Genomic DNA, 24040 nt, shown 5'->3' with positions numbered 1-24040 from the left:
TGCAAAAAGGTAAAAGCCAAAGATATATTCTAAAACTGCTGAAACTCACATAAAACTCGACTGTATTCTCTGTACTTTGTGTGTGCATGTGTGTGTGTGTTGGGGTTAGCGCTGAATAAATTACCTTTGTCCCCTGTAAATATTGCTTTAAACGAATATATATACATGCTGTGAAGTTTACTGTCTTGTCTTTAATGACCGAGACATTCCTAGGCCACGTACCAGAGACCACCACAGAGCTCAGTGCATCAGTAATTGAGTCCGTGAACTTCCTGATACCCGTACCCGGTACAGTCTCGGCGCTCCCATCGATCAGCTCCCACAGGTATGTTGTGTGAATAAAACAGGTCGCTGTCGGCCTGATTCTCATGTTTCACACAGGTAGGACGGGGACAATGCGATCTCTGGTGCGAAGGCAAAAACCTTTTCCTCCCTCTTTCTCTCTCGCACGTCCATTTTATCATTATCATTATTGATTGCAGTCTTGTGGAGCTGTTTTCATTTTAGGTCAACTTTTCCACTTTTACTGTGACCCTATGAGTTAATTCTCTTTTGCTCGGCAATTTGTTACTATAATAAGTATTGGTCTCACTCAGGTATACACCCGATCTTTTAAAATGAAATAAAAATAATGGAATATGAGTAGCCAATTTTTAGCATTATTTTTAAATGCACATTTCTTTGCTTGTGTGATCCGTAAATTGCACATTGTGATCACTATGTGACCTAAGGTTCGATACATGAACCTAAGTAGTGGAAATAAGATTCATGTTAATATAATTAAAAGCAGAAAATCTTTGATTTCATTATCACAAGGAACCCCCAATGTGCTCGGTAAAAAAATCCTTGAGCCGTTTCGACCTTATCTCCGTTGCACGCCTTCGTCTGCACACAATCTTGCACCTGTGACTAAGTCTTGTCTTATCTTGTCCGTGTCTCTCTCAGCTAGGCTCAACTAGGCTCAGATTATTTCCTCCAGTCATCTACTTTTCAAACTAAATCGGAAATGTCTCTGCTCTGACAATGTAAAACATCTTTACTATAAAATTCTTTGAAAGGCCATCGTTGTGTATATCAGCCACATCGGACCTCACCTGGCAGTTGAATCTTCTAAAAATATTTACTTCGGTGTTTGCTATTTATCTGCTGGTTTTTGTTGTTGTTGTTGTTGTTGTTTTGTTGTTGTTGTTGTTTTGTTGTTGTTGTTGTTTTTTTTTTTTTTTGATTGATAAGACGGTTTCTTCTCCTGATAAGCTCCAACGTGCTCCACTACAATGCTGTTCGTATTGTTTACGATAAGCGATCATCTGTCCGCTTCTCGGGTGGGGTGGACTGGGTACCTGTCCATGATTGCGTTAATTACACCTCCCCACCATTCATGGACTTGATAATTGTGGAAACCCTACCACCTGAGTTGGTTTCTGTACTCGATACCTGCTGCTTAGTCTCTCTTTTGCCTTACAATTCCTGAAAATGTATTTGGGTCTCTTTGGGCATTTTACTAGTTTTACTTGCCCTTCGTTCTGTGTTTGTTTCCAGCTACCGATTCCAAAGTTTAAAACATATTTTTTCCCAAAATTCTTTTATAACTGGTGTAGAGGCGAATCTTGCTCCTTTAGCTCAAAGATTTTGCATATTCTCCTTCTTACCTTTAGCTTTGTTTATTAACATTTTAATTCGTGTTAGTTGCCTACCTGTTGTGTACACGTATAGATTATATCGTTCTATTGTATCTTTTCTCTATGTATTGTCTCGCACTATATGTGTGCACCTCTCTGTCTGTTTGTATCTGTGTGTGTATCGAACAGAACAACGGTGATCAGTTTATCGACAATGACCCTCTACAGGATCGCTCGACAGTGACCCTAGCGAGGACGTCTCGTAGTTTGCCTGGAAACAAAAGCTCCCGGATCTGACAGGTGCGCGTCCTGGCGAGGGCTGGCGCAACTCGAGCGGGCGATTATTTTCAGCTATCACCGCGCACGCGTGCACCGTGGCGACATTTTATTCGTCACTTCCGGCAATGCCAGCGGGTGCCGCAGTGGTATCAACGCCCGCGAATCTCCGAAGGCGAGACTCTTGCGGACAGCGAGCGCCTCGCGTGAAGCTCCATCCACTGCGTGTCGTGCACTGCGAGCGCTTGCGTTGCTCCCTGCACGTGCTGCTGCGACTGCTGGTATCCCATGACAACAGAGACTCAGTGAAACATGCTCTGTTTGAACTTCTTCACTTTCGCATGCAAGTCTTTGAATGATGAACAAGCAATGTTATCAACACGTCAGTGACATCAATTAAAAGGTTTACCAACTCGACGGAAGGAAGTAAAAGGAGGTGGATATCTAATAACTTCGACAAGAAATGTTACCTTGGTAACAACGACGCTATTTTCTGCCAGGTGCAAGATGAAGCAGTCTTCATTAAAGGTGAGCCAAATATATGTGCAGGTGTGACTTTTTAAAAATGCTATTTTTTGTTATTCCTGAAAAGGTGGAGGTTGGACGAGTGATTCTTTCTTATATAAAGTATTACTCATTTAACTAAACCCAGCGATCATCTTTGATGGTTTTTGGTAAAGTTTTTAACATTTCGAATGATTTCCAGGTAGCTGGGGCATTTCTAAAGCAACCACATCTTGTGCCAAGCTATGTTTTTGGAAAGAATGTTATGCGAAAGCGGTGTTAAGAAAGTTTTTCTCGACAAAGCTTGCTGCAATCCTCGGATTAACTAGAACATGCTTTGAGAAATGCTGTGAGTCAATGATAACAGCAAAAATCAAAGAGAACTGTGGTTGGGGCCATGTGAAAGATTGTTTCCCTGGTGCTGTGTTTATACTGTCACCAAGCTGTTGTTTATCAGATTGAACACAAAGTTGCATAGTATTTGAACAGAGGAAGGATAAAGCTTGCGAATATCAATTATTTTTTGAGTGAGTAAAACTCATTGCAATATACTATTTCTCCAAAATTTTTTGAATTTGCCCGTACAAACATTAACGTGCACTGAAAGAGGTCAACTACCTACGTACACAGATACATTTAGGTTGTGAAGGCCGCAGCAAATGGGAAAGATAAGACCATGTGTTAATTAAGGATGTCTCTGGACAGTTGTCGAGTCACGAGTTTAACTTCTTCCTCTGCGTGTAACTCAAGAACAGCTTGTTTGAATCTTACATCACATGAAGATGTTTTGCTAAAAATCTTGTTTGTGGACGACAGAAATGATCACATTCAGAAAGTCAGTGGAGTTTGGTTTGAAATTTATTTCTGTTGTTCTTACCTGGGGAATTTTTTATTTGTATTTTTTGGACAGTTTCTTTGATCTGCAGGGTAACTGGTTCACCAGACAAAGACTAGGTGGCCTTGTAGGGCTCTTTACACCTACTTGTCTAGCACTTGTCGTGAAATCCTTTCATCTGACAGGTGGTAGTCATCGGAGCTCAAGCTGTCGAACGCGATAATCGAGATAAAAAAACAAGGGGGCGGAATCTAACACGGCAGTGACGGTTGATCACGTGACTGCACAGGCCACCCCGGGTGATTGCTGGTCTCGTGAGTTCGTGTGTGTGTGTGTGTGTGCACGCGCTTAAGTCTTTCAATCTGTCGTATACCACTGGCCTGAGGCTCGTGACTTTTCAGGAATAAACGTGGCTCGTGATCTGTGAAGAGCCTCAATAGTTTTGTTGTTGTTTTTATTTTGAATCCACCTCTACAACATCAAAGGCAGCTAAGGCGATACGTGTTTCTTGAACCAGACAGTATATACATTGGAAAGCGTGTGAACAGTGATTATTTTACTCTTTCTTACACACACGCGCACAAACACACACTTGAGCTCACTACAAGACACATTAACAGCAACGTACATTACGTTGCGGTGTCGTGAAACGTGTAACTGTCTTACGTGAGACGTATCGATCAAATTAAACTTTACTTTCATACTCTTGCATTCATTTTCCACATCCTTCGTGTTCCAATTAATAACCCCTCATCCCATTCACATCAAATCTTTGTGATTACATAACCAATGTCATGCCACCATCGGAAAATTTACGTTCCAGCGTTTTTACCTGCGAGGAGAACTTTGCGGTAAATTACGAGAGTTGAACGAGGGTAATAGCCCTTAGTTTTTACGTCAAGGGGCATTTCACAGAATATTTATTGTTCTTTCAGCCATTTTCTGCCACTGTAACATTGTTCTGCTGCTTTACCTGGGCAGGTGGACAAGGTCTCCGTCTGACAGGTACGGCCTGTGGCCAATCGATTTGTCCGAAAGAATAATCTTGTTCCAGATGGAACCTGGCTTTTCTTGTCATCGTGATTTACGCTCCCCTTCGCCTTTAGTCGATGTTTTACCTATTTTTAGCTACTCTTTTGCACAAACATTTTTCCCCCAATTTTAAGTTTTGTTACTTAGTTACCTTTTAAATAATTTTAAATCGTTCCAACACATACTAGTTTTGTGTCTTTTCTATTTTCATATTTATTCCTTTTCTCAACGAAGACCTCGTCGTCATAAAAGGTTCATTTTTCCTCTCTTCGTTTTTCAATGAACAATACCGTGTTTCTGAAAAACTGTTATTACTTGATGACCTCCGCCAGACTATATTTTTCCCTTTTGTGAGCGCGAGCAGGTTGTGACACGTTACGACCTGTAGCTGCTGTTACGTGGTTTTACGTCCCGAGATCGCTCCTCTTACACAGCCTGCACATTCACTGACATAGTTGCCCCTAGGGTTGGTGTTACGGGGATAATTAGTCAACAAATAATGATTGCCATCGCCTCTGTATGAGGATCAGTCATGCGTGTAGCCTCATGGCCCTGCAGCGACCTGGAGTTATTTTTTTTAAGAGGATAAAAAGATTCAATTGGGAGTTTGAAACATGTTTGCAATGTTTTTTTAAAAGTTGAATCTGGATTTATTTCTGAAGAAGGGCGTATAATGAGTGGGGAGGGGATAGGACAGTTGGTGTGTTGGTGTGAACTTCTCTCTCAACCCCGTTTTCTTGTCTGTCTGGTTAATAAGTTTCTTGTGACATAAACTGAACACATTTTGATGAACAAGTGGATTTTTGGTACTGTAAGAGTTGTTCTCCTCCAACACTCTCTCGCATCACAACCTTGCCAGACTGCTGCTGAGAATCCTCCCAACGAAATTATGTTTTTACAAAAGCGCAAATGTACTCTTCCGCTGAACATTCAAACCAAAAAGGGAGATATAAAAAAAAAAACACCGCTAATGCCAGAACTGAAATCTTTTTTTCATAATGGACGCTGTTTCTAAATCTTTCAGGCAGTTCACTAGTGCGGCTTTCCCCGCTTCTCCTGACTCCACAGGTTTGCGTGTAATTCCTATTTTATTGACCATCCCTGTCACGCCATTTCCCGAACGACTGCGGCAGAGCAGCTTTCATCCCCAACAACGTCGTCACGGCCTTTTGTTGGCGATCGGCGGTGTTTATGGTGTACAGTGCTGCATGCGACACTGGCAGACAATGTGTGCGACAGTTGCAGCAGGGTATTACACTGGGGAGTGTGCTGGATGAGGATGTCGTTGGTGGAGGTGGACGCGTGGAGTTTGCGGTGAAAGTAATGTTTAGCCACGGCTTTCTGCCAGTCCTGTTAGTGGAGCTGCGAAAATGTTTCTTTGTTGTCCGTAAAAAAGAAGAGGAGAAATAACGGAAAGATGAAAGGAAGAGAGAAAAAAAAGAAACGAATACATTAATATAAACATTTTCACATGATTTTTTTTCTCCCTGTAAGCGTAAGACTAAAAACCTTCGATACCAGTGTTTGCAGGAATATCATTGCTGGAGGGTTCCACTATATAAAGTGCATTTGAGTGAGCTAAGGTCTATATGATTGTTTATCGATACTAAATTTACCTGATTGTTCTGTGATGTAAAGTCTGCATGTATACTCGGTAGTACCCGACTGCTCAGTAGTATAAAGTCCACAGAGGTTTGCATGTATATAAAGTCTACCTTTCTTGTCGGTAATATAATGTCTGCCAGACTGTTTGATTGTTCATAAGTATAGAGTGTACCCGACTACTCAGTATTATAAAGTCTGGGGATTGCGCAGTGATACAGTCTACCTGATCGTTCAGTGAAATAGAGGGCACGTGACTGTTCAGTAATATGTTTCTAGAGTTGTCAGTTTATAAAGCCTACTTTATGTCTCAGTAATATACAGTGTACATAAGTCTGCATTTAAATAATGTTTTCCTGACTATTCAGTAACATAAAGTCTACAGGAACGAATTTGAATTTCCATATGTTAATGTTTTCCAACGTCTGATTCCTGAATGGTGAGCGGACGGAGCTCCCTGTGTGACTTAGTCCTCCTCTGCTGATGTCACTATGTTCAGAAAGAGGGTTACAAACCCGAGGTCGCAAAACCCTTTGCGTATCAAGAATGGGAAAGTTTTTGTTAATTCATATTTATGGAAATATTATATTGGATTGGAGTTACAGTAAATGTATGGGTCGGTTCGTTCTGCGCTGATTGATTTTGTCGACACTGAGTTTTCCCCGTACTGTAAGTTAGAATTCCAAACTTGACAATTTTGTTTAAACAACTGAATATTTCATAGCATAAAAATTCCCAGTGTGTACATGTTGTAACACAATAAAACTCTAAAAGGGACAGAAAGGTAATATTGATGCCAAATCATTCGTCTTTCCTCAACCAGGCCACACTCGTCTTTACAAATTAAACCTCACAGTCTTCTTACTTGCTCACATCTAAGTAAAGGTACAGTGATACCTGTCTTGAAAACAACGTAACAGCAGTTATTGAAAACTGTGGATGAACTGACGACAATAAACTAAATAAATAACTAGCCCAAGAGTGTTTTTGAGACTCAGTGCAAGCAGTCTTGCGAGGAAAGCAAATATTTTTCAATCCATTTTTACTTCTTTGAACTCGACTGGGATGCGCGTTCAAGCGTTTTGTGTCGTCACAATCCATTCCCGCTCTACAACAACAACAGCAACAACATAACACGAGCATGCTTCTTCGTTGCTGTTTTGGCTTAGTCCTTAACAACATCACATGTGTTGCAGTAAACATTACCAGCCCCCGACACCTGACAAAGAGAACAGCCAACTGTCCGTTTGATGGCAGGCAAACCCAAACTGGAGAAAGATAATTATGGTTCTGTTTTTCTAAGGGCCTTTGTAGGACTTGGAATATATTATTACAGCCTGTAGCTCGCAGTAACATGTCCTACTGTGAGAGAAAAGGCATTATAAAATGTCTGTTATTTCTATGAAGCAGAACCTGAATATTTACTTTGTGTTAGAGAGTGATTATCAATATAATGTGTTTTGTTTCGGTCGAAGCGTGTTTTCATTTCAGATAAAATTTAACTTCTTTGATGTAGACAAACTGGAAGTGGAGTCTAGATACTTATCAGACTTGTAGGTACGGGTAGGTTGGACAAAGATGTCTCGGGTAGAATACCCGGATCGATGCAGTTGACTCATGGGCCGGCCATCTCTCCTGCTCGTCCCTCCTTCAATACATACCCGCGTCTCCCTGGGGGCTACTCCCTCGTCTACCTGGTACCCCAAGTATTCATCAAATATTTAATTTTTCATTTACGAGCGTCTGCAATCAAGACATTCAATATTGACAAGAAGCAAAGACACTGATAAGATCTGTGAGGACAAGAGATTAAAGAGCGATGAAGGTGGGTTCTTTAGTTTGTGAGGTCTTCTAGTTATTGTTTGGAGAGAGTTGTAAGGGTGGACTAGTGGCGGGTGTGGGATGACAGTTGGTCATTACCGCGGTAAGATTATCACACAATCACACAGTTTTGTTATTTGAAAACCCTTAAGTTGGGTTGAATCCGATGATCCTTGAAAGCTAGCTGAACAGTGAGGTTACAAATGTGAGAAGGTGAGGAAAGAAAAGAAAAATTCAGGGAAAGAGACATAAAACTTGTTTTTAAAAATCCACACCATGAAGCATTATTCAGAATCGTGAGACTAAATTCAAACAAAACGCATTAACGGCAACCAAAGCCTCTCCCCCTGATTACTCCAACTCTATCAACCTTTGTTCATTTCCGACGGCTTGAGTGCTTTCTTTCAGGAACACCATCACATTTACATGCTTCTTTCATTAGTTTTCTCCGTGGAATAGAATTTTCACAAACATGAATCCAAATGAAGCCCTCGTTTATCTCTTAGCCTTAAATTTCTCTTGTTTGTTACTAAATGCAAGGTGTTGATAGTGTGGGTCTTGAAAAATAAAATAACACCCTCATCATGTTTGTTTTATTCCTGTGCAACAATGTTTAGAAGAGACCAAATTTCCTCTATCAATTGTTAGGATATGAATAGATGAGATCGTTTTACCAGAGCATAAGATTTTTAGGCACTTCAAAGACACAAGGATATAAAAACATTGTCATCGATAGACAGGATCAGGTGAGTAGGTAGTAGGTAGCCATCACACATATGCCTTCCCTTATACGCGTTCTGAATACGAGGGTTTAATTCTTGTAGTTTTTGTTCTCTTTAGTCCACTTATTAAGGTTTTAAAATTTTCTTTTGCTGTCTTAGAGTATTCGTCTCTTAGAGAAACAGAGTGTTAATGAGCAGGAGGTGAAATAAGAGTCAAACTCGTGGTCTTCAGATATAAAGTCGGGGACCCGGGGATTCCTTCCAATAAACACAGTAGCATGCACACCTACAAGCTAGGGTAGGGTCAGCATTCTTTTGGTAGCTAACATATCTTTGTATCCATGTCCTCGACCGCTTGCTGGCGATAAGCAAGGACAATACAGATCTTCGCGTTGTGTCATGAAAAAGTATATTCCTATTTTTTTCCATTTTCTAAGTGTTTTATTTTATTCTTTTTCTGTTTCTCAAACGTGCAGATATACATCTAAATGTAATCTCTTTAAATGAAGAGATTAAATGTCTCTTCCCTCTTTCCCTCTGCTGTGGTTGCCCCTGGGTAGTGGGGTCGCTGTCATAGGGTGTGCCCCCTGACATGTCAGGTCACGAGACTGGAGGCCTTGTCGAGGGTTACCTGGAGACACGACCTCGCGTGGAATGGGAGGCTCCAGGTAAAAGGCATCAACGAGTATTTCACATTAAACCCTTAACCTACGTAAAGAGTTTCAAGATGATTCCGCCATGTGTTCATGATCTAGAGAAGCGAACATCTTCTGCAAACAGAGCTCTGACTATGGAGTGATCAAACTAACACCAACACCTTGCTTTACCTGTACTTTGTTTATTTACCTGTTCGTGTGCTCACGCTGTTGATGTGTGCTTTATCATGCGGGTACTGTGTTCTGAACAGATTTCGCGGGTTTGAAGCTCACAGGAGGTATATAACAGATAATATCTGTGTCACCCTACAGCAGACAGGTATTTATTTATCAGAGAATACAGATAATTAAGGGAAAAGAACATTGGGTTCCAGCTTTAACATTCTTTAGACATAAAGAAGCAGTTTCGATTAACTGCCAATGGGGTGTTTGTATTTGAGATGTTTAAAAAAAATCCCAATCATTACCTGGCAGATTCACATATCTGTAATCAAATACTGAACTTGGTGGTGGTCTTACCCGGCAAGGGGTCAGCCAACAAAGCGTCCCTTTAAAAGCATTTGCATTAAGGAGTTAGAGGACAGGAAAGGAGAGAGCCCAACTCCTTCCTTCACCACAGACGATGGGATTTAGAGATGGTAAACCACTCATAATACACCACCTCAGTTGTCATTGCACGACAATGCCTCTACCTTTGAACTCCGTTTATTCATGTAGGTCAGTAAGTCAGTGAATTAGTATACTTATAGGAAGGATGGTATTTTTTGTTTTTTTTTTATTTTTTATTTCTATACTCTGCATACTTTTTCTTTATGCTCTTTCTTGCAAATTATCCCCACTCAACCCGCTGTCGGTACTAAACCAGAGACGGTGACTAACGCCTGTATCATCGTTGACAAGCTAATCCATGAGTAGTGTTAATCTTTTCATCAGGACCATTATCGCCGGGCTCCACACCTTAAATTCAATTCCCACTCACGGTTCGCTGGTTTAACGGCAACGGTTCACGGTGTAGGCTACAGAAATATTATCCTCCACCCACGACGGCTATCAACGATCACGATCGACCCCCAGCACTGGTGTGACGTCACTAACGCGATCACGTGATCGGTGTAAAACGTCTCTATCTCCATGTCCCCGTCTCTTTTTCATATAAATAAGTACATAGGTAAGAACATTGGTAAGTACATATGCTATGTCCCGTATATATGGTTGTTTGAAAGAATGACATACAGATTCGAGATCACGTGGAAACGTGCAGAGGTTAGTTGAGCAGGAATGGTGAACTCTGGGTAATCCCGTCACACACCAGTATACAGAGAAATAGTAGGGAGGAACAGATTGTGTCTCATTCCGCTGCCTTACAGAAAACGAAAAGTAATAACCTTTTCCACCTTTGTTTCTGCAGGAACATAGGGTAAGGTCATGTGCAAAGGGACAATCAAGCAATCGGGAAATTTTCGATCAAGTTGCTAGTGACGTCACAGTTGTATGATGACGCAACCCGCACTAGACCGACTTCTCGAGTACAACTCACATTGCACCCTCACAGTCTTTTTACCTGAGAAACGCTACCTGGAGAGACGGAGATACTCGTCAGCAGAGGCAGGATGCCCAGGACAGGTTTGGAACACGTTCGACTTACGCGACAGCGCTCCTCGAGTGTTTTGGCATTTCTTTTGCTGGGTGTGACATGGTTTGGCGAGGAAAGAATTTATGGTAATGTTGATTGGTGAAGATGGCAAAGTTTTTGAACATGACTGTCCTGATACGGGTCCACTCTTGAGATGTTAAATAAAAACAATCAGATCCACGAGGCGTACTTTGAGAGACGATGAAAAATATTTGAGTAGTATGTAAGTAGTATAGGGTAATGTTAGGCAAACAGCAGGTAATACACAGGTAAAAAAAAAAAATGTATGAATCGAAATTTGTCGCGCGCGTGCCTTTGTCAAATCAGAGAAATATCAGTCTTTGACTTCTTTAAGGGTGACAACAAATATGTATTGTAATATGATAATCTAGAATAATAAGAAAGCAAGCAAACAATCATCCATCGCCTGTCTGTACGCAAAATAGAAAATACCTTGGCTCTTTTATTCACTTTTACGGTCGTTCCTTCTTCAATCTCTACCCGTCAGCCAGTTAAAAATAATAAAACTTGCACCTAGCCAGAGAGAGAGGGACTCAAGGCTCATAAAACTGTCAGGCGTGTCCTAACAGCCAGCAGTTGTTTACTTTAGTTCTCGGCAAGAAGGTCGCACCCTCACCTCTACTATCATCAGAGTACCCATCTACCCATTCAATTAACTACAACTTGTTTTCACTGAGATAAGGACACCCCACCCACACAATAAACTCCATTTTGTCTTCAATGAACTGAGGACAGATTCACGTGTTAAGCTTCTTCTCGACTTTTGTTCTGGAAAAAAAATCTTCGGGTAGGGAGTTAAAATTGCAACATGCTTAAGAATATTTATGTACTTGAAAAATAAAATAAAAGTATTCACCCGGCAGGTTTCAGTTAATTTGCAAAGTCCGAAGAAAGGATGAGATCACGGTTAATAGACTAGGGTTATCAGTCCAGGTAGAAGTTATTCATCTGGTGAAGAGGATTTTAACTAAATTCCAGACTGAATTGATGTCACGTGACAGGAATGGGCAAGTGTCTGCAGTCATTAAAACCTTTGCGCGATGTCATTTATTTTTCTGTTGACACTGGTGTGCAGTGGTTCCTGTTTACTTTGGTTTCTAACCTTGAAGGATTTTACTTTACTTTTATGATGTTCCTGAATGTTATCTCGAGGCCTTTCTTGTGCTGTAAATTTTGAGAAGGAAGTAAGCGTTGTTGAGTCTGATATGGAATCGTTTACAGAGCAACATTAATACAGTAACAATAAACCAAATAAATTCTAAAATAGGTGGACATTTTAACAGTTGAATATTTTAAGGGATACTGGGTGTGGATAAGGCTGTGCGACAGTCAACGTCAAAAATAATGTTAAGTTAGAATTACAGAGACAGGAGAGTGATACAGGAGAAATTAAAGGATTCGTTTCTCACTTAATTACCTTACTTTATTGGCACTATTTCGGTTGCCGATTTTAAGAAATCGTCGAAAATCCAGGAATCGACCCTTGTGTCCTTCCCCGAGTACTCGATAGCTCCCGAGATGGTTCAAGCAGACGAGTCTTTTGGTGAGGACGTACAAACGACAGAAGTGTTGTGGTCATTGCTAGGATAGTGTCGATGGTGTCTCTTAGTTGGATTTGTGTCTCCCAGATCATTAACTATCGAGATGGCCATTGATAATGTTCAATTTTGACCAATTTGAACCACTTGCATCACTACAATCGACGCCACATCTCGGAGGACGTAGGAAAATGTTGCAAGCAGTCGAAGCACAAAGCAGGTACGTGTTAGGGACAGACTCTGGTAACTAAAGGACATAGAAGTAGTCATACTGTATGACGGGAACGAAAGTGTGAAGCATGCTTTACTCAAGCACCTCATTAAATAAAACATATGCACCACACTCTTTACAGCTGGCATTGTGTGTTGACGGAATTCACTTCGAGTTAATTTAAAAAATTAAAATTAATTTGGTAGGCACTTATTTCCTCAACACAACACCGGAATATTCACATTTGTATATGATATTTTGGGTTTTAAGTGAACTTCCTAGTGATAGTTTAAAAAATTAAGTAGTTTGAAATATCTGTATCCTAAATATGTTTAAACAGACCTTTAATATAATAACAGGGTATTTTGGCAGGCCTTTTTTGGGGGATATAGTTTGAATAATGTACCACTAATGACTTACTTTTATAACAACGATGGATGTAGAATTCAAGCAGAGACGTTTTTGCTGTATATGTTATTTATGCTGGTGCCTTTTAACATTATGATGTTGTTGTTTAAATGTGTATTTACATAGATTTCATTTATCACAGTTTCAGACTGGGGCATTTGTGAGCATTTGTTGTAGGAATGGCCCAAACACAAATGTTTAGAGCATTATAAAAATGTAGAGATGTAAAAGCTTAAAGTGAATTTTCTCAGATAAATGTTCCCATATTAATTCATGAAAATTGTTAATTATCCAAATCTAATCAAGCAGTTATTGACAACCTTCATATCAGATGCAATCATGTATCTGACATGAATTGTAATAAAATAAAATCTTGCCCTTTGTTAACATTAATTTCTTTTATTTGTTCAAACTCAGGTAATGGGCACACACTTATATCTTTACTGTCAAAACAAATCTTGCATGCATCTGGCATAGTTATTTCTACAAATCATTTCATTTCTGAATTGGTGCTGGAAGTTACTTTTCAATCTCTTTAATTTTCTTACAAACTAATAACAATGCAAGGAAGACTGTGTGAGAACTGATTTCTTTTCTGTTCCATATAATATTACAACATGTGGCTTAATCTTTTTTTTAATTTCCTCAAGTTCCACTGCATTGTGGAATTATTCCATTTTGACTTGCTCTGTAAGCATTTAAAATACAGTTTCAACAATGCTTATTTTGTCATAATTTTCTTAATTCGTTTGCAAGTTATGATTCCAATAACCAAGTGGACAATTTGAGACACATGTGTGTTTGTGTACTTGTCAAACGTTGAACATTTAGGAAGCCTAATAAGAGTGTGGCTGTGATGTCAGGAGTAATGATGGCCACAGGAGCTGTCTTGGCATACTGGTTATAAATTGACTTCTAGTGACACTCATCTATAGTTGTGATAGTAGGGGGTTGCTACACTGCCTGCAACACTCAGCAGCTCTCGACTTCTTTTCGTAATGATAAATTTTCTTTCCAGAAGGATTTGTGCCCAGTTCATCTTCTGAGAATTCTAGAGCAAATATCGAGACTAAAATCATAGTTAAACATAATCAATTTTTATAGCTAAATATCAGCTTAATTCTTGTGCTAGCATGTTTCTGATATAAACTATCAAGTACTGACTGTTTGTTAGTAATGCAATATAAATTTTGTTTACTGGTGCTCCTCGACTGCTGAATTTTCCACTCTGAGGTGTCATTTCATTTCTGACTCCCATATCAATATCAGGATCACACCTAGCAGACATTTATAGACACAATTTCCTTCTTTTTCATTTCATTATGAAAAAAATTTTCCACATAAAATTTTACAAAGCATATAAAATTATTTTTTTATCTAAGTGTTTAAACTGCACATATTTTGGCCTTGAATATCTTATAAGAAGAAAATATCTGGCACAGTTTGTGGAATTCAGCCAATTTTAGATAAAAGAGATGTGTAAATAGAGAAAAAGAACTAAAAAGTGGCCATTACCTTTCCAGATTGGAGCTGAGATCTGGGTCTGGACTCTTTATTTAGCACAGTTGAACTGTTTGTTGTGACTGACTTGTTATAGTCTGAACATTTAAAGTTTTTAAAGTAATCATTCCACAAAACATTAAAACAATAATAAAAACATGTATGATTATACCATGTGATCAAGCTATTATTATTTTTAATTCTTTACAGTATCCAACATAAAACACAATCATTAATATTACTCTAATTTTCAAATGTTGAAATATCAATTCTAACTTCCGCAGTGTACTGCACATAGATTTCACTACTATTGTTGATAAGCTCATTATGTAGGAAATACCTTTCACATGAAATTTCATTGTTTTTAGATTTCATAAACAAATAGGCTGTCTTTTCAAAATATGAATTTAAAAATATTTCATTTTATAAAGCAAACAATGATTTTAAAAAAATAATGTAACAAGTGACAGGATTTCAACAATCATTTCTTTTACACTTTCAGTTTGATGCTGACATTTTTCATTTATTATGCATGTACTATGAATTTTTACCTATTGAAACACCTTATTATAAGTACCACATAACACGTTTATTGTTTTATAGATATATACAGTCTTTGATATATGTATATTGCTAATGTTATCTACCAATAATGAAAAGTGCATTTTGTAAACACAGTAACAGTACATAGCACTGACACTGACCTGTTTATGCTGTAGTCGTTTGGCAAGTGAAACTCGTCTGTCGATAGATCCTTCATTCTTTTTCGAGAAATTTCATTGTGTTGAAAAATGGTCGGAATTGCATCTGGCAGAAGCTGTGCCTTGAAGGCCAATCTAACTGTTCGGACATTTCGGGTCCGGCTAGTAAAGCACTGATCGTCAACAAAATGCTTGCACAACACCTCTCACTCTCTGGCTACCAAACGTGTGGCATCAAGCCTTGTTATTGTATGACACACTCTTTTTGTAAGGCTCGATCTGTCTTTCGGAAAATGATGACATGTCGAATCTTTTCCCATTTTTTTCGTGGCAATCGGGTGCAGGCATGGTTCGGTCTCACATGTAAACAATCCTACTGAAACGTCATAAGGTTCACGTGACCGAGAACGAGAGTTCGTCGAAGCAGACGAAAGAGTCCGTGTAATTTCTCTTCTTAAACGCAACATTCTACTATAAACTTCAACTTTTTTCACATGAACAGACATGAAAATAGACGACATTCAAATTGATCCTACTATTTACGAGTTTCTAAGCAGTTTAATTTTCCCTTTAGTATCCCTTTAATGTGTATGTTTCAAAGACCTCACATGACACTGAAAGATCTTCCTGCCTGACAGACTGCTTTAGTTAGTAATATTAATTTTCATTGAAGACCAATATTCTTTGTTTAAACCGAAAGTGCACGTATATTAAATCTGAAACTAATAAGGAAAAATAAAACCCTGCAGTACTGATGACACCTTGACGGTGGCTGGTTGGACAGGAACCTTGCTGTTCTCTTGGTTCTCAAGAACAAAATCCAGGTGGCTGAAGACGACGGAACAAGAGAGTCGTAAACGTATTCTACCCGAACACAACACCCGTTTATTATCCTTTACCTGTTGTAGAGGAATCGATATATGTCTCCTCCATAAGCTCCCCCTACCCTTAACTTAGTCTGTCCTTACAGCGCTGCTCTTAACATCGCAAGCTGGGCGCACACTCGGCGAACCGTAGGAGGCCATGTTCTCGGGTGCATCAAAGAGAAGCCGGGTGAACAAAGGGCGGTAATCTGAAGGGCTTCAAGAGCTCTCAGCGCTGCGGCTGGTTGGTCGGGTGCGAGATTATCGATGACGAGCCTTGATCATTATCGAGTGACGGGTAGCGAGAGACTGACGAGAGAGTTCGGTTAGTGTGTTCACAGCGTTCAGCCCAGATTTGACAGAAGATCGGTTAGCGTGGAGGGAAAGGGGGAGAAAAAAAGAGAAAAAATAGAAAGAAATAAGAGTCACGAAGAAAGACATACATACAGAAAAAAAAAAGAAAGTAAGAGGCACAAAAAGAGGGAAAAGAAGAAAGAAATGAACGAGGAGCTCTTTCGTATTTTGGAATCCATATCGTCTGCTAAAATCATTAACGTCCTTCCAATCTTTACAACCGTTAACGAAAAAACTCCATGAACAGCAGAAATCGATGTCCTTAGAATATGGAAATAGCCACAAAAAGTAGTCCGCATTTCCATTTCACTCTTTACAATTCTCCAGTCTTGTACAGAGGTCCAAAAATAATCAAAGCATTATAGTCAGCTCCGGTCGTCAGGCATTGACGGTCAAAGTTCATCAGGTAGACATCTTTGTTTAGATTCACCACTGACACCACGATGGCTTCTACAATGTCAAAGAGGAGGGAAAAGGAGTTGGTGGCGATGGCGTTTAACCAGAAGGAGCAAAGGGTTCTAGAAAAGTCTCTGGCAACGCTACGCCTGGAGATGAACTATTCCATCAAGCTCCTGGACCTCCACAACAGGTCGGTCAAAGTTCATTTCCGGCAGATGAAGGACAAAGTCTCTCGCATCAAATCTTTCCTGACTCCGGAGGAAATCACCAAGTGAGTGCTGGGTTTCCTATTTTTAGTATTTTGTGAAGAAATTGTCTATGTCTGCAGTTTAGAGCTATACCCTCGTTGGACTGCTGAAATTTATTATCATTCATCTGTGGTCATTGAATGGAATTCAAATGAATAAAAGCTGTTAGTGTGAATATGTATTTTTCTTTTTATCTTTCTTTTTCCCTTTCTGTCTGTCTGACTGTCATTTAAATGTAAAAGTAACCTTTTGCACGTTTTACCAGAATGCGGGAGCTGGAAGCAGAAGGCAAACTTGAGCCGATGTACCCGCCAGTGTCCCTGGGTAGCGCACTCAAAATCGCCGCCGCCGCCAGACGTCTGGGTAGTGCTTCTGCCCCCAGGGTAAGAGCTAAAAGTGCATTCTCTCGGGTGCAGCAACCCACCCAGAGTGATGTCACCCTGCCTGAGGGGAAGCTGAAGCGCAGTAACTCGATTACGGGGGTCTTCATCGACGTGCCTCCACCCACACCAAACACCCGGCCGGGTTCGGCTCAGGGTGCACTCGGTGGTTCCAAGCCTACCTCGAGTGCAAGTGTTGCAATCGCAGAACGGACGTCTGTATTCGACGAACGGAAACATGCAGGTGAACGGTTTTGCTCGAAGGACCCTCAGTGCCAGTATGAAAGACTCCAACTCCAAGCTTCCCCCAACAGTTCGGAGGGGCAGCGTGGACCCTTCAATGGCGTGTCTGTGAACTCTCCACTGCTTAAACGCCCTACTACCTCCTCCACTCCTGGCCACCCATCGGAAGATAAGCCCAACTCCAGAAGCTCGGGTTATTTCTCTCACTTCCGGCCGTCCACAGGCATGCGCTCTGCCTCCGCCTTCTCCTCGCATCACGTGACGTCAACAAAAGATGCGCCGGAAGTAGAGGAAGCTTGGAACACGCGCGCTCTGACTCCGAAGTCCAACGTCGGCTCTGAGCGGTGTGTGTCGTCGTCGCTGCTGTCGTCTAACCTGTGTTTGACCGGCGGCGTCACAGACGACAGCAGCGACAGCGGGATGGGAGAAGACCCATACGCCTCAAGACGAGCGGAGCTGCTGGAGGAGGAGCACTTCCGTGCAAGGGAGATCAATCGACGGAAGAACGCTTTTCTGCGAGACGTTGACCGATACCTGCGCGAGCACCCTACTGCCAGTTCCTCCCCCCGCCGTCTCACACTCCCCTCAGCCCTCCACGACGGAGAGGACGCGTTCGACGAGAACGAAGAGACTAACTTGAACTCAGTTTATCGCCGACGGCGGCAGGTCAGGGTCGAGTTCGATGCGACCCCCACGTACTTGCCGGAGGACAACTATAGGGAGAGACTGATGGGGCTGTGGAAGGACATGAACAAGTGCAGGTACTTACGGGTACCGGATGAGTTGATAGACTTGTCAGGCATCAACACCCTGGCGTCAGAGAACATGAAGCTTTTTCAAGTTCTCAGGCTGCGGCAGCCGGAACCTTTGTCTGAAGCTTGGAAAGAATGAATCTGTCATTCATTACGTCTTTACAAAGAAATGTCAAGTTTGTATATTTGTTTTTAGTTTTGGTTATTTTATTTATTTTAAGTTTTGCAAAGCGGAAATGTGACATGTCGAGTCAGTGTACCTCACCACAGCAGCAAGTGAGACAGACCAACATGCTGTGATCAAGTCCTTCACCTTTGACTTCTATGATAGATATATCACGTGACTGATTGCTGTGACTAAACTGTTGATCCTTGCAACAGCATGTACAATGTAATATACCACTCTGTTTTTCCCGAATAATTGATATTTTTCAGGAGATAGTCTCACACCATTGGTAGGATAAAGTCGGCAAATTGATGTTCAAATTTATAGGCTGGTCTTAACAGAAGGAATGGATGAATATTTAACAAAGACACCCAAAAAAGACAGCAACACGAAAAAAATTTGTGAATCTTGGCCAAACGTTCTTCCGCAATATTTCTCTAGTCCTGGTCTTTACCAACCAAACAAGATGCTTAAAAATGTAAAGATTTTATTTCTTTTTTCTGCTCTCTTCCTCCTTTTCTCTCTCTCTTGCTGTCTTACTAACATCTTGTGTATGTCTGTATGCATCCATGTCTAGACGCTGCATGTTAATGTACTTACAAAAGATTTTTCTTGAGAAATAATGAACTTTTTAAAATGTTATTTTATTTTTGACTGCAATGATAAAGCAGTTACATTACAAAGATTGAAAGGACACATTACAGCGTTTCTGTACGGTTTAGCCTACTTCACTTGTTATTTTTGTCATCAGATTCACAGTGTATGACAATTATAAACACTGTTAACATATTAAAACAATAAAAAAATAGCATACATATAGAAAACATGAAAGAGTTGGTACACTGATATGCTCACAATACATAATTATTATATACGCAAGACTCACAAGATTTGTATATCTGTAAAATAAAAAATGATAAATTGATTTTGGCAATAATTGATTTTATGTAAAAGTAATTAAAATAATTTATTTCAAACATCACCACCCACTAATGAAACTAAAATTGCGAAGTGACAAAGTGTCTGGTCCCCAGTCCTCCCTGTGGCCAAGGTCTTCACGACTGAGTTGTCAAAGAACAGACGATGTTTACCATGGACATTACAGAAACCTTGAGCTCTCGCCTGAGAGCTTTGATGAGCTCTATGTATGGTGGAAGCCATGACTCGAAAATTATCCGATGTTGAAGAGCCGAAAGTGCGTCTGGAATCAGCCCGAGAGCCAGAGTGTCCGTTATCTGCACTTCGAGAAACCAAATTGTGTGCACGAGTCAAAAAACATGCGCAAGCGCACGCAGACAGGTTAAAGGCGGATCTGACGTCAGCGTAGACGAGCCACAGGAGGGGCATCAGTCCTGGCTTGGCCATTCCGGCCATCATGACACCGGCCCACACGGCGTCAGAGAACTGACACCTCCCCTCGGACGACAAGGTGGTAGAACCCATGGAGTCAGACAGAGAGGGGTCCGGGGCGGGTCCACTTTGCGATAAGGGGGAGCAGCGTGGTCGGTGCAGAAGAGCTTCAGGAGAAGCATGGTGAAGAAAGGAAACTGAAGACCTACTGAGACGAGGCTGACGAGGAGGACAGAGAGGACGCACTCCTGGCGGTTCTTCATGTCGGACTCGAGGTGGCTGGCGTCTGAGGCATGGCGTTGTCGTCGCCGTCTGCCAGAGATCCAGTCTTGGCGCCGCTGTAGTCGCTCCTGCAGTGTTTCCGGAGCCAGCAGGCTGTGCGTGCGCATGACGGACGTGACGTAGAGAAGCAAGACGACGACGAGGGTGACAAGGACGAGGAACCCTGGAGCGAAGAAGCTGACGAAGATGGTGAGGACATGCAGGTGCGGTTGCCAGTGCACGACGCACGTGCTGTGAGGTCCTCCGCTGACTGTCGTGGCGTGCGCGCCGTGCAGGTACAGGGGCAGCACCAGCAGTATCCCGACAGCCCACGGGAGCGAGGTCAGGAGGACGGTCACGCGACCTTTGCCCCGACCTGTCAGCATGCTTGGTGCGAGCAGGAAGTACAGGCGCTCCACGTTGAAGACAAGAACGGCGAGAGACGAGACACACACCTGACCACAACACGGTGAACAACGGAGACATTTTAATGTGCCAGAAGTTTTTTTTTAATTTTCATTCGCAAGTTTTAATTTAATTTGAGTGAAGCAGGTACGATATCTCACTTAACCTCATTTTATATTTCGGTATGTCAATCTCTACCCTTATAAACTGCATTTCTTAAAGGCAGTTTAATACAAGGGCAATCAGTCATGGCATTCAGAAAAACGATTTTATCAGATCCTAGTTACTTCCCTTAGATTCTCTACCCTTGCTTGCTTCTCCTGTGGAATCATGTCATATTTTGTGCTTCTCATCCCCTTTAGCAGTCTGTGCTAACTTTTGAGTTTTCTTCAGAGAAAGCTTTTATTTTTACATTCTGTAATGCGTAACTGCTTTTTTTTAATAAACTGCTAAAGTATTGTTTCTCCTGTTATATAAATGGCGACAGATACGTCTCCACCTACTCAACCACGAACACACATAAACACACATTCTCTTCCTCTTCGTCCTCTCTCTTTGTGTCTCTCTCACACACACAAACCTGCAGGTAGAAGATGGCTTCGTACACAGAACACGTCACCGGACCATGGCGCCATGGACCTCGCAGGAGACTGTCCGTGTAAAGTGGACACAGGACACCGGCAACCACCAACTCCGCCACACCAATACTGACCATCAGGACAGTACGAGGCTGGTCCCGCAATTTCCGGTCCAAGAGCAGGTTGATGATCTAATCAGATATAAAGAACTGCTTAAAAGAAACTTGGACAGAACTGTCTAACTAGTCAAGCGGAACCATGCACTGTGAGCCAGAGCTTATCCCGCCCCGAAGTCCAAACCTTTAATATTTTGTGAGAATTTTCTGATGAAAAATATTGCTCTTTTTATCTGAAATGTATTAATAATTTTACTGGATTATTAGCGGATGAGATGTTAGGCTAACGCTGGTCATTGTAGCCGAGGAGTACCTGCGTGGAGTTAGCCAGCCAAGCCCACAAGGCCAGGAGAATGTGGACTAGCGTCAAGGCTAGGTGATCAGAGTGCGCATGTCCGGGAAAACCCGCTGAGTGCGTGTCTGGCCTGGAGACTGGAGTCTCGCCCCTCAAAGAAAAGTTCGGCATGTGTGTCATCGCTATGGCAACGGTCACAGACACACTGAGAGACACGCGAGCTGCAGAGAAAAGATAAGAACTCGCACTGACATCTACAACTGGTTCATTACACGGACACTAACAAGTGACAACAATAGTGTGTGATCATAGCTGTGGTGTTGTCATTTCTACCAGCCACAGCTAGTGTTTATCTACATCCTTTGTTTTCTTTCTGTCCGGATTATTATTTTTTCCTCTTTCACCAGGGTGGCATGTAAAGATCAATGAATGATTTTATCACAGTTGTAAATATTTCAACACACTGTTTCCGTTTTATGTCTAACATGTTGTAGCTCTACTACTGTAGTGGTTTACCTAATTTTCCCTTCAGGTGGCCAGACCAAGGTGCAAGGAGAAAGAGCTTGTTCTTCTTAACCTACCATACTACCGCCCTCGTAAACAAGTAGTTGCCTTTTCACACCTCCCTCTCTCTCTCTCTCTGTGCTTGTTTTGCTTTCCCTTTCCTATCGTCTGATAAAATTTCCAGTTTAGCTTTTTCCCGCAAATTGTTTTGATTTATTAAGTTCTAAAAACCTGATGTGTGTATGTGTGCACATTTACACACTCAGCTTCCTTACATGATCTTCGTTTTTTTTTTTTAACCTATAAGTACTATTTCTGCTCCCCCACAACAATTGCTCATTGTGTAATATTTTTATCAAAGTTATTTTTTGGCTTGAGCTAGGTAAAGGATATTATCTGCAAAACAAACTGTGTGATTATGTTCATCAATCCAACTGTTTCTCTCGTCCACGCAGTTTAAAACTGAAAACTTCGACTACCGGGGGCAGTACCTTTCTGGATTGAAAATAAGTTATGAGCTGTACTCACCATTTGAGCAACAGGCAATCGTGAGTTTGTGACAGTCGTCTGTGTGGCAGGCACCTTCACACATCCACAATGGTAGTAAATACAAGTCCGCTACAAGAGTCCTGAGACGTTGAGGGACCTAGAGAGTGACTTGCTAATTAATGTGACGACATCGTCGATAAGGAAGACGACTTACTATCAGAAAAAAAAAGAACAATCTGCTCCACTCCTGACCTCTTTGTTGGTTTGTTAGATGTGTTTGTGGGCGGCATTATATCTCACTGCAAAGGGGAGGTGGGAAAAGAAAGAGAGAGAGAGATGAAATAGGAAGGGCGAATTCTGAGAGTCGAGAGATTTTATTTTGGGGGATGGGGTGAAGGAGGAGAGGTGATTAGGACTTATGGGGAGACGAGAGAAAACAGCAATAATAGCAAAGATACTATAGCAAAGATCTTGGGTACTGGGACTATTATGTTGATGTATATTCTGTCCGTTTAAGAGCGAGGTTGTGAAGTACGCACACGTTCACACATGATAGCGACTGTCAGTCACTCCACGAGCCCGAGTGAAACTGGAGGCAGCCTATCATCAGCTCGCTGATTACGTCCCTTGATTCACTTCGCCATCTGGATGAGCATCCCACAATGCAGGGGCGGCGACTCCAGCAGTGATTGTGCAGCTGGAAAAGGATACATCGTGGTGCAGACAGAAAAAAGACTGTTAGAATCACAGGCAACAAAGGGCTTGAAAGTCGGGACTACGAACATCTACAGACTAACAATAAGCTCACAACATGTAAATGAGTATAATCGGATATTCAATATCACGTGCATCTGTACATGTGTTTCCTTGTCTGTCTGCCTGTCTGTCTTTGACCGTATGTTTTATATGAAACCACTTCATGAAAACATCACAGTACAGTCAATTCTTTTTCTTGTCCACTCTCAATGGTTAAGTTTCATATCGATGACTACTGGATACAAAACAGAAACACTTATTGAAGAAACAAAACTATTTTATTCCTTAAGTAACTCCTGCATCTCCTCGAACATCTCTGAGATTTCCTTTTATTCACACCAAACTTTTCAGCAACACTAAATACGTTTTGTAACGATTACACTGACCAGCAAGGACTACACTAGAAAACATTAACAAAAATGCCAGTCAAGGTAAGGGAGGCTACCCTGCCAAGACTATGCTTAGCGTAGTTTGTTACTTCCCTTTATCTACTCGGCCTCGAGTATAGACAATAATTATTTTGATGATGATGCAGTGTATAAAGTCTTTGTTATAAATCTGCGCGATACCTTGTCTTGCGCAGAAGAAGGCGTGGGTGGGAGTGGGTATATCCGGGTATTCCGGTTGTCTCTGTCTTTCGTCATCTATTCTCAATTCATCTGTTCCTGTCGTTTCTCACCTCAAAACTGTCGACTGTCCTTGCCTTTCCCATGGCTTTGTCGTCTTGTCAACATTCAGCAGTGATTATTGCGAGGGCTGTGGCAGAAATAAGTAGGTACTGCAGTCAGAAGTTGGACATGAT

General features: G+C 41.4%; 2 protein-coding genes across 3 annotated transcripts; one reads left to right on the top strand and one right to left on the bottom strand.

Moving 5' to 3' along the window:
- Positions 1–1924: 1924 nt before the first annotated feature.
- On the top strand, positions 1925–19409 carry LOC112554448. Of its 2 annotated transcripts, none has more exons than XM_025222227.1 (3): positions 1925–2423; positions 16721–16966; positions 17209–19409. In XM_025222227.1, the coding sequence occupies exons 2-3, from the start codon at positions 16740–16742 to the stop codon at positions 18455–18457; spliced, it is 1476 nt and encodes a 491-aa protein (XP_025078012.1). In that variant the 5' UTR covers positions 1925–2423; positions 16721–16739; the 3' UTR covers positions 18458–19409. The 2 variants fall into 2 exon arrangements, with proteins under 2 accessions (XP_025078012.1, XP_025078011.1); XM_025222226.1 differs by lacking the exon at positions 1925–2423 and adding an exon at positions 10619–10676.
- Positions 19410–19555: 146 nt separating this feature from the next.
- Positions 19556–22791, bottom strand: LOC112554449. The gene is made up of 4 exons (XM_025222228.1): positions 22522–22791; positions 21508–21710; positions 21081–21269; positions 19556–20550 (listed from the first exon to the last, which is right to left on the bottom strand). Exons 1-4 carry the CDS (start codon positions 22583–22585, stop codon positions 19858–19860), a joined length of 1149 nt encoding a protein of 382 aa, XP_025078013.1. The 5' UTR covers positions 22586–22791; the 3' UTR covers positions 19556–19857.
- Positions 22792–24040: the final 1249 nt, after the last annotated feature.

The sequence above is a fragment of the Pomacea canaliculata genome, linkage group LG13 (genome assembly GCF_003073045.1).
Source record: "Pomacea canaliculata isolate SZHN2017 linkage group LG13, ASM307304v1, whole genome shotgun sequence".
Lineage (NCBI taxonomy): Eukaryota > Metazoa > Mollusca > Gastropoda > Architaenioglossa > Ampullariidae > Pomacea > Pomacea canaliculata.
The sequence above is the reverse complement of the archived record's forward strand: the minus strand, read 5'-3'. Positions and strand labels throughout refer to the sequence as shown.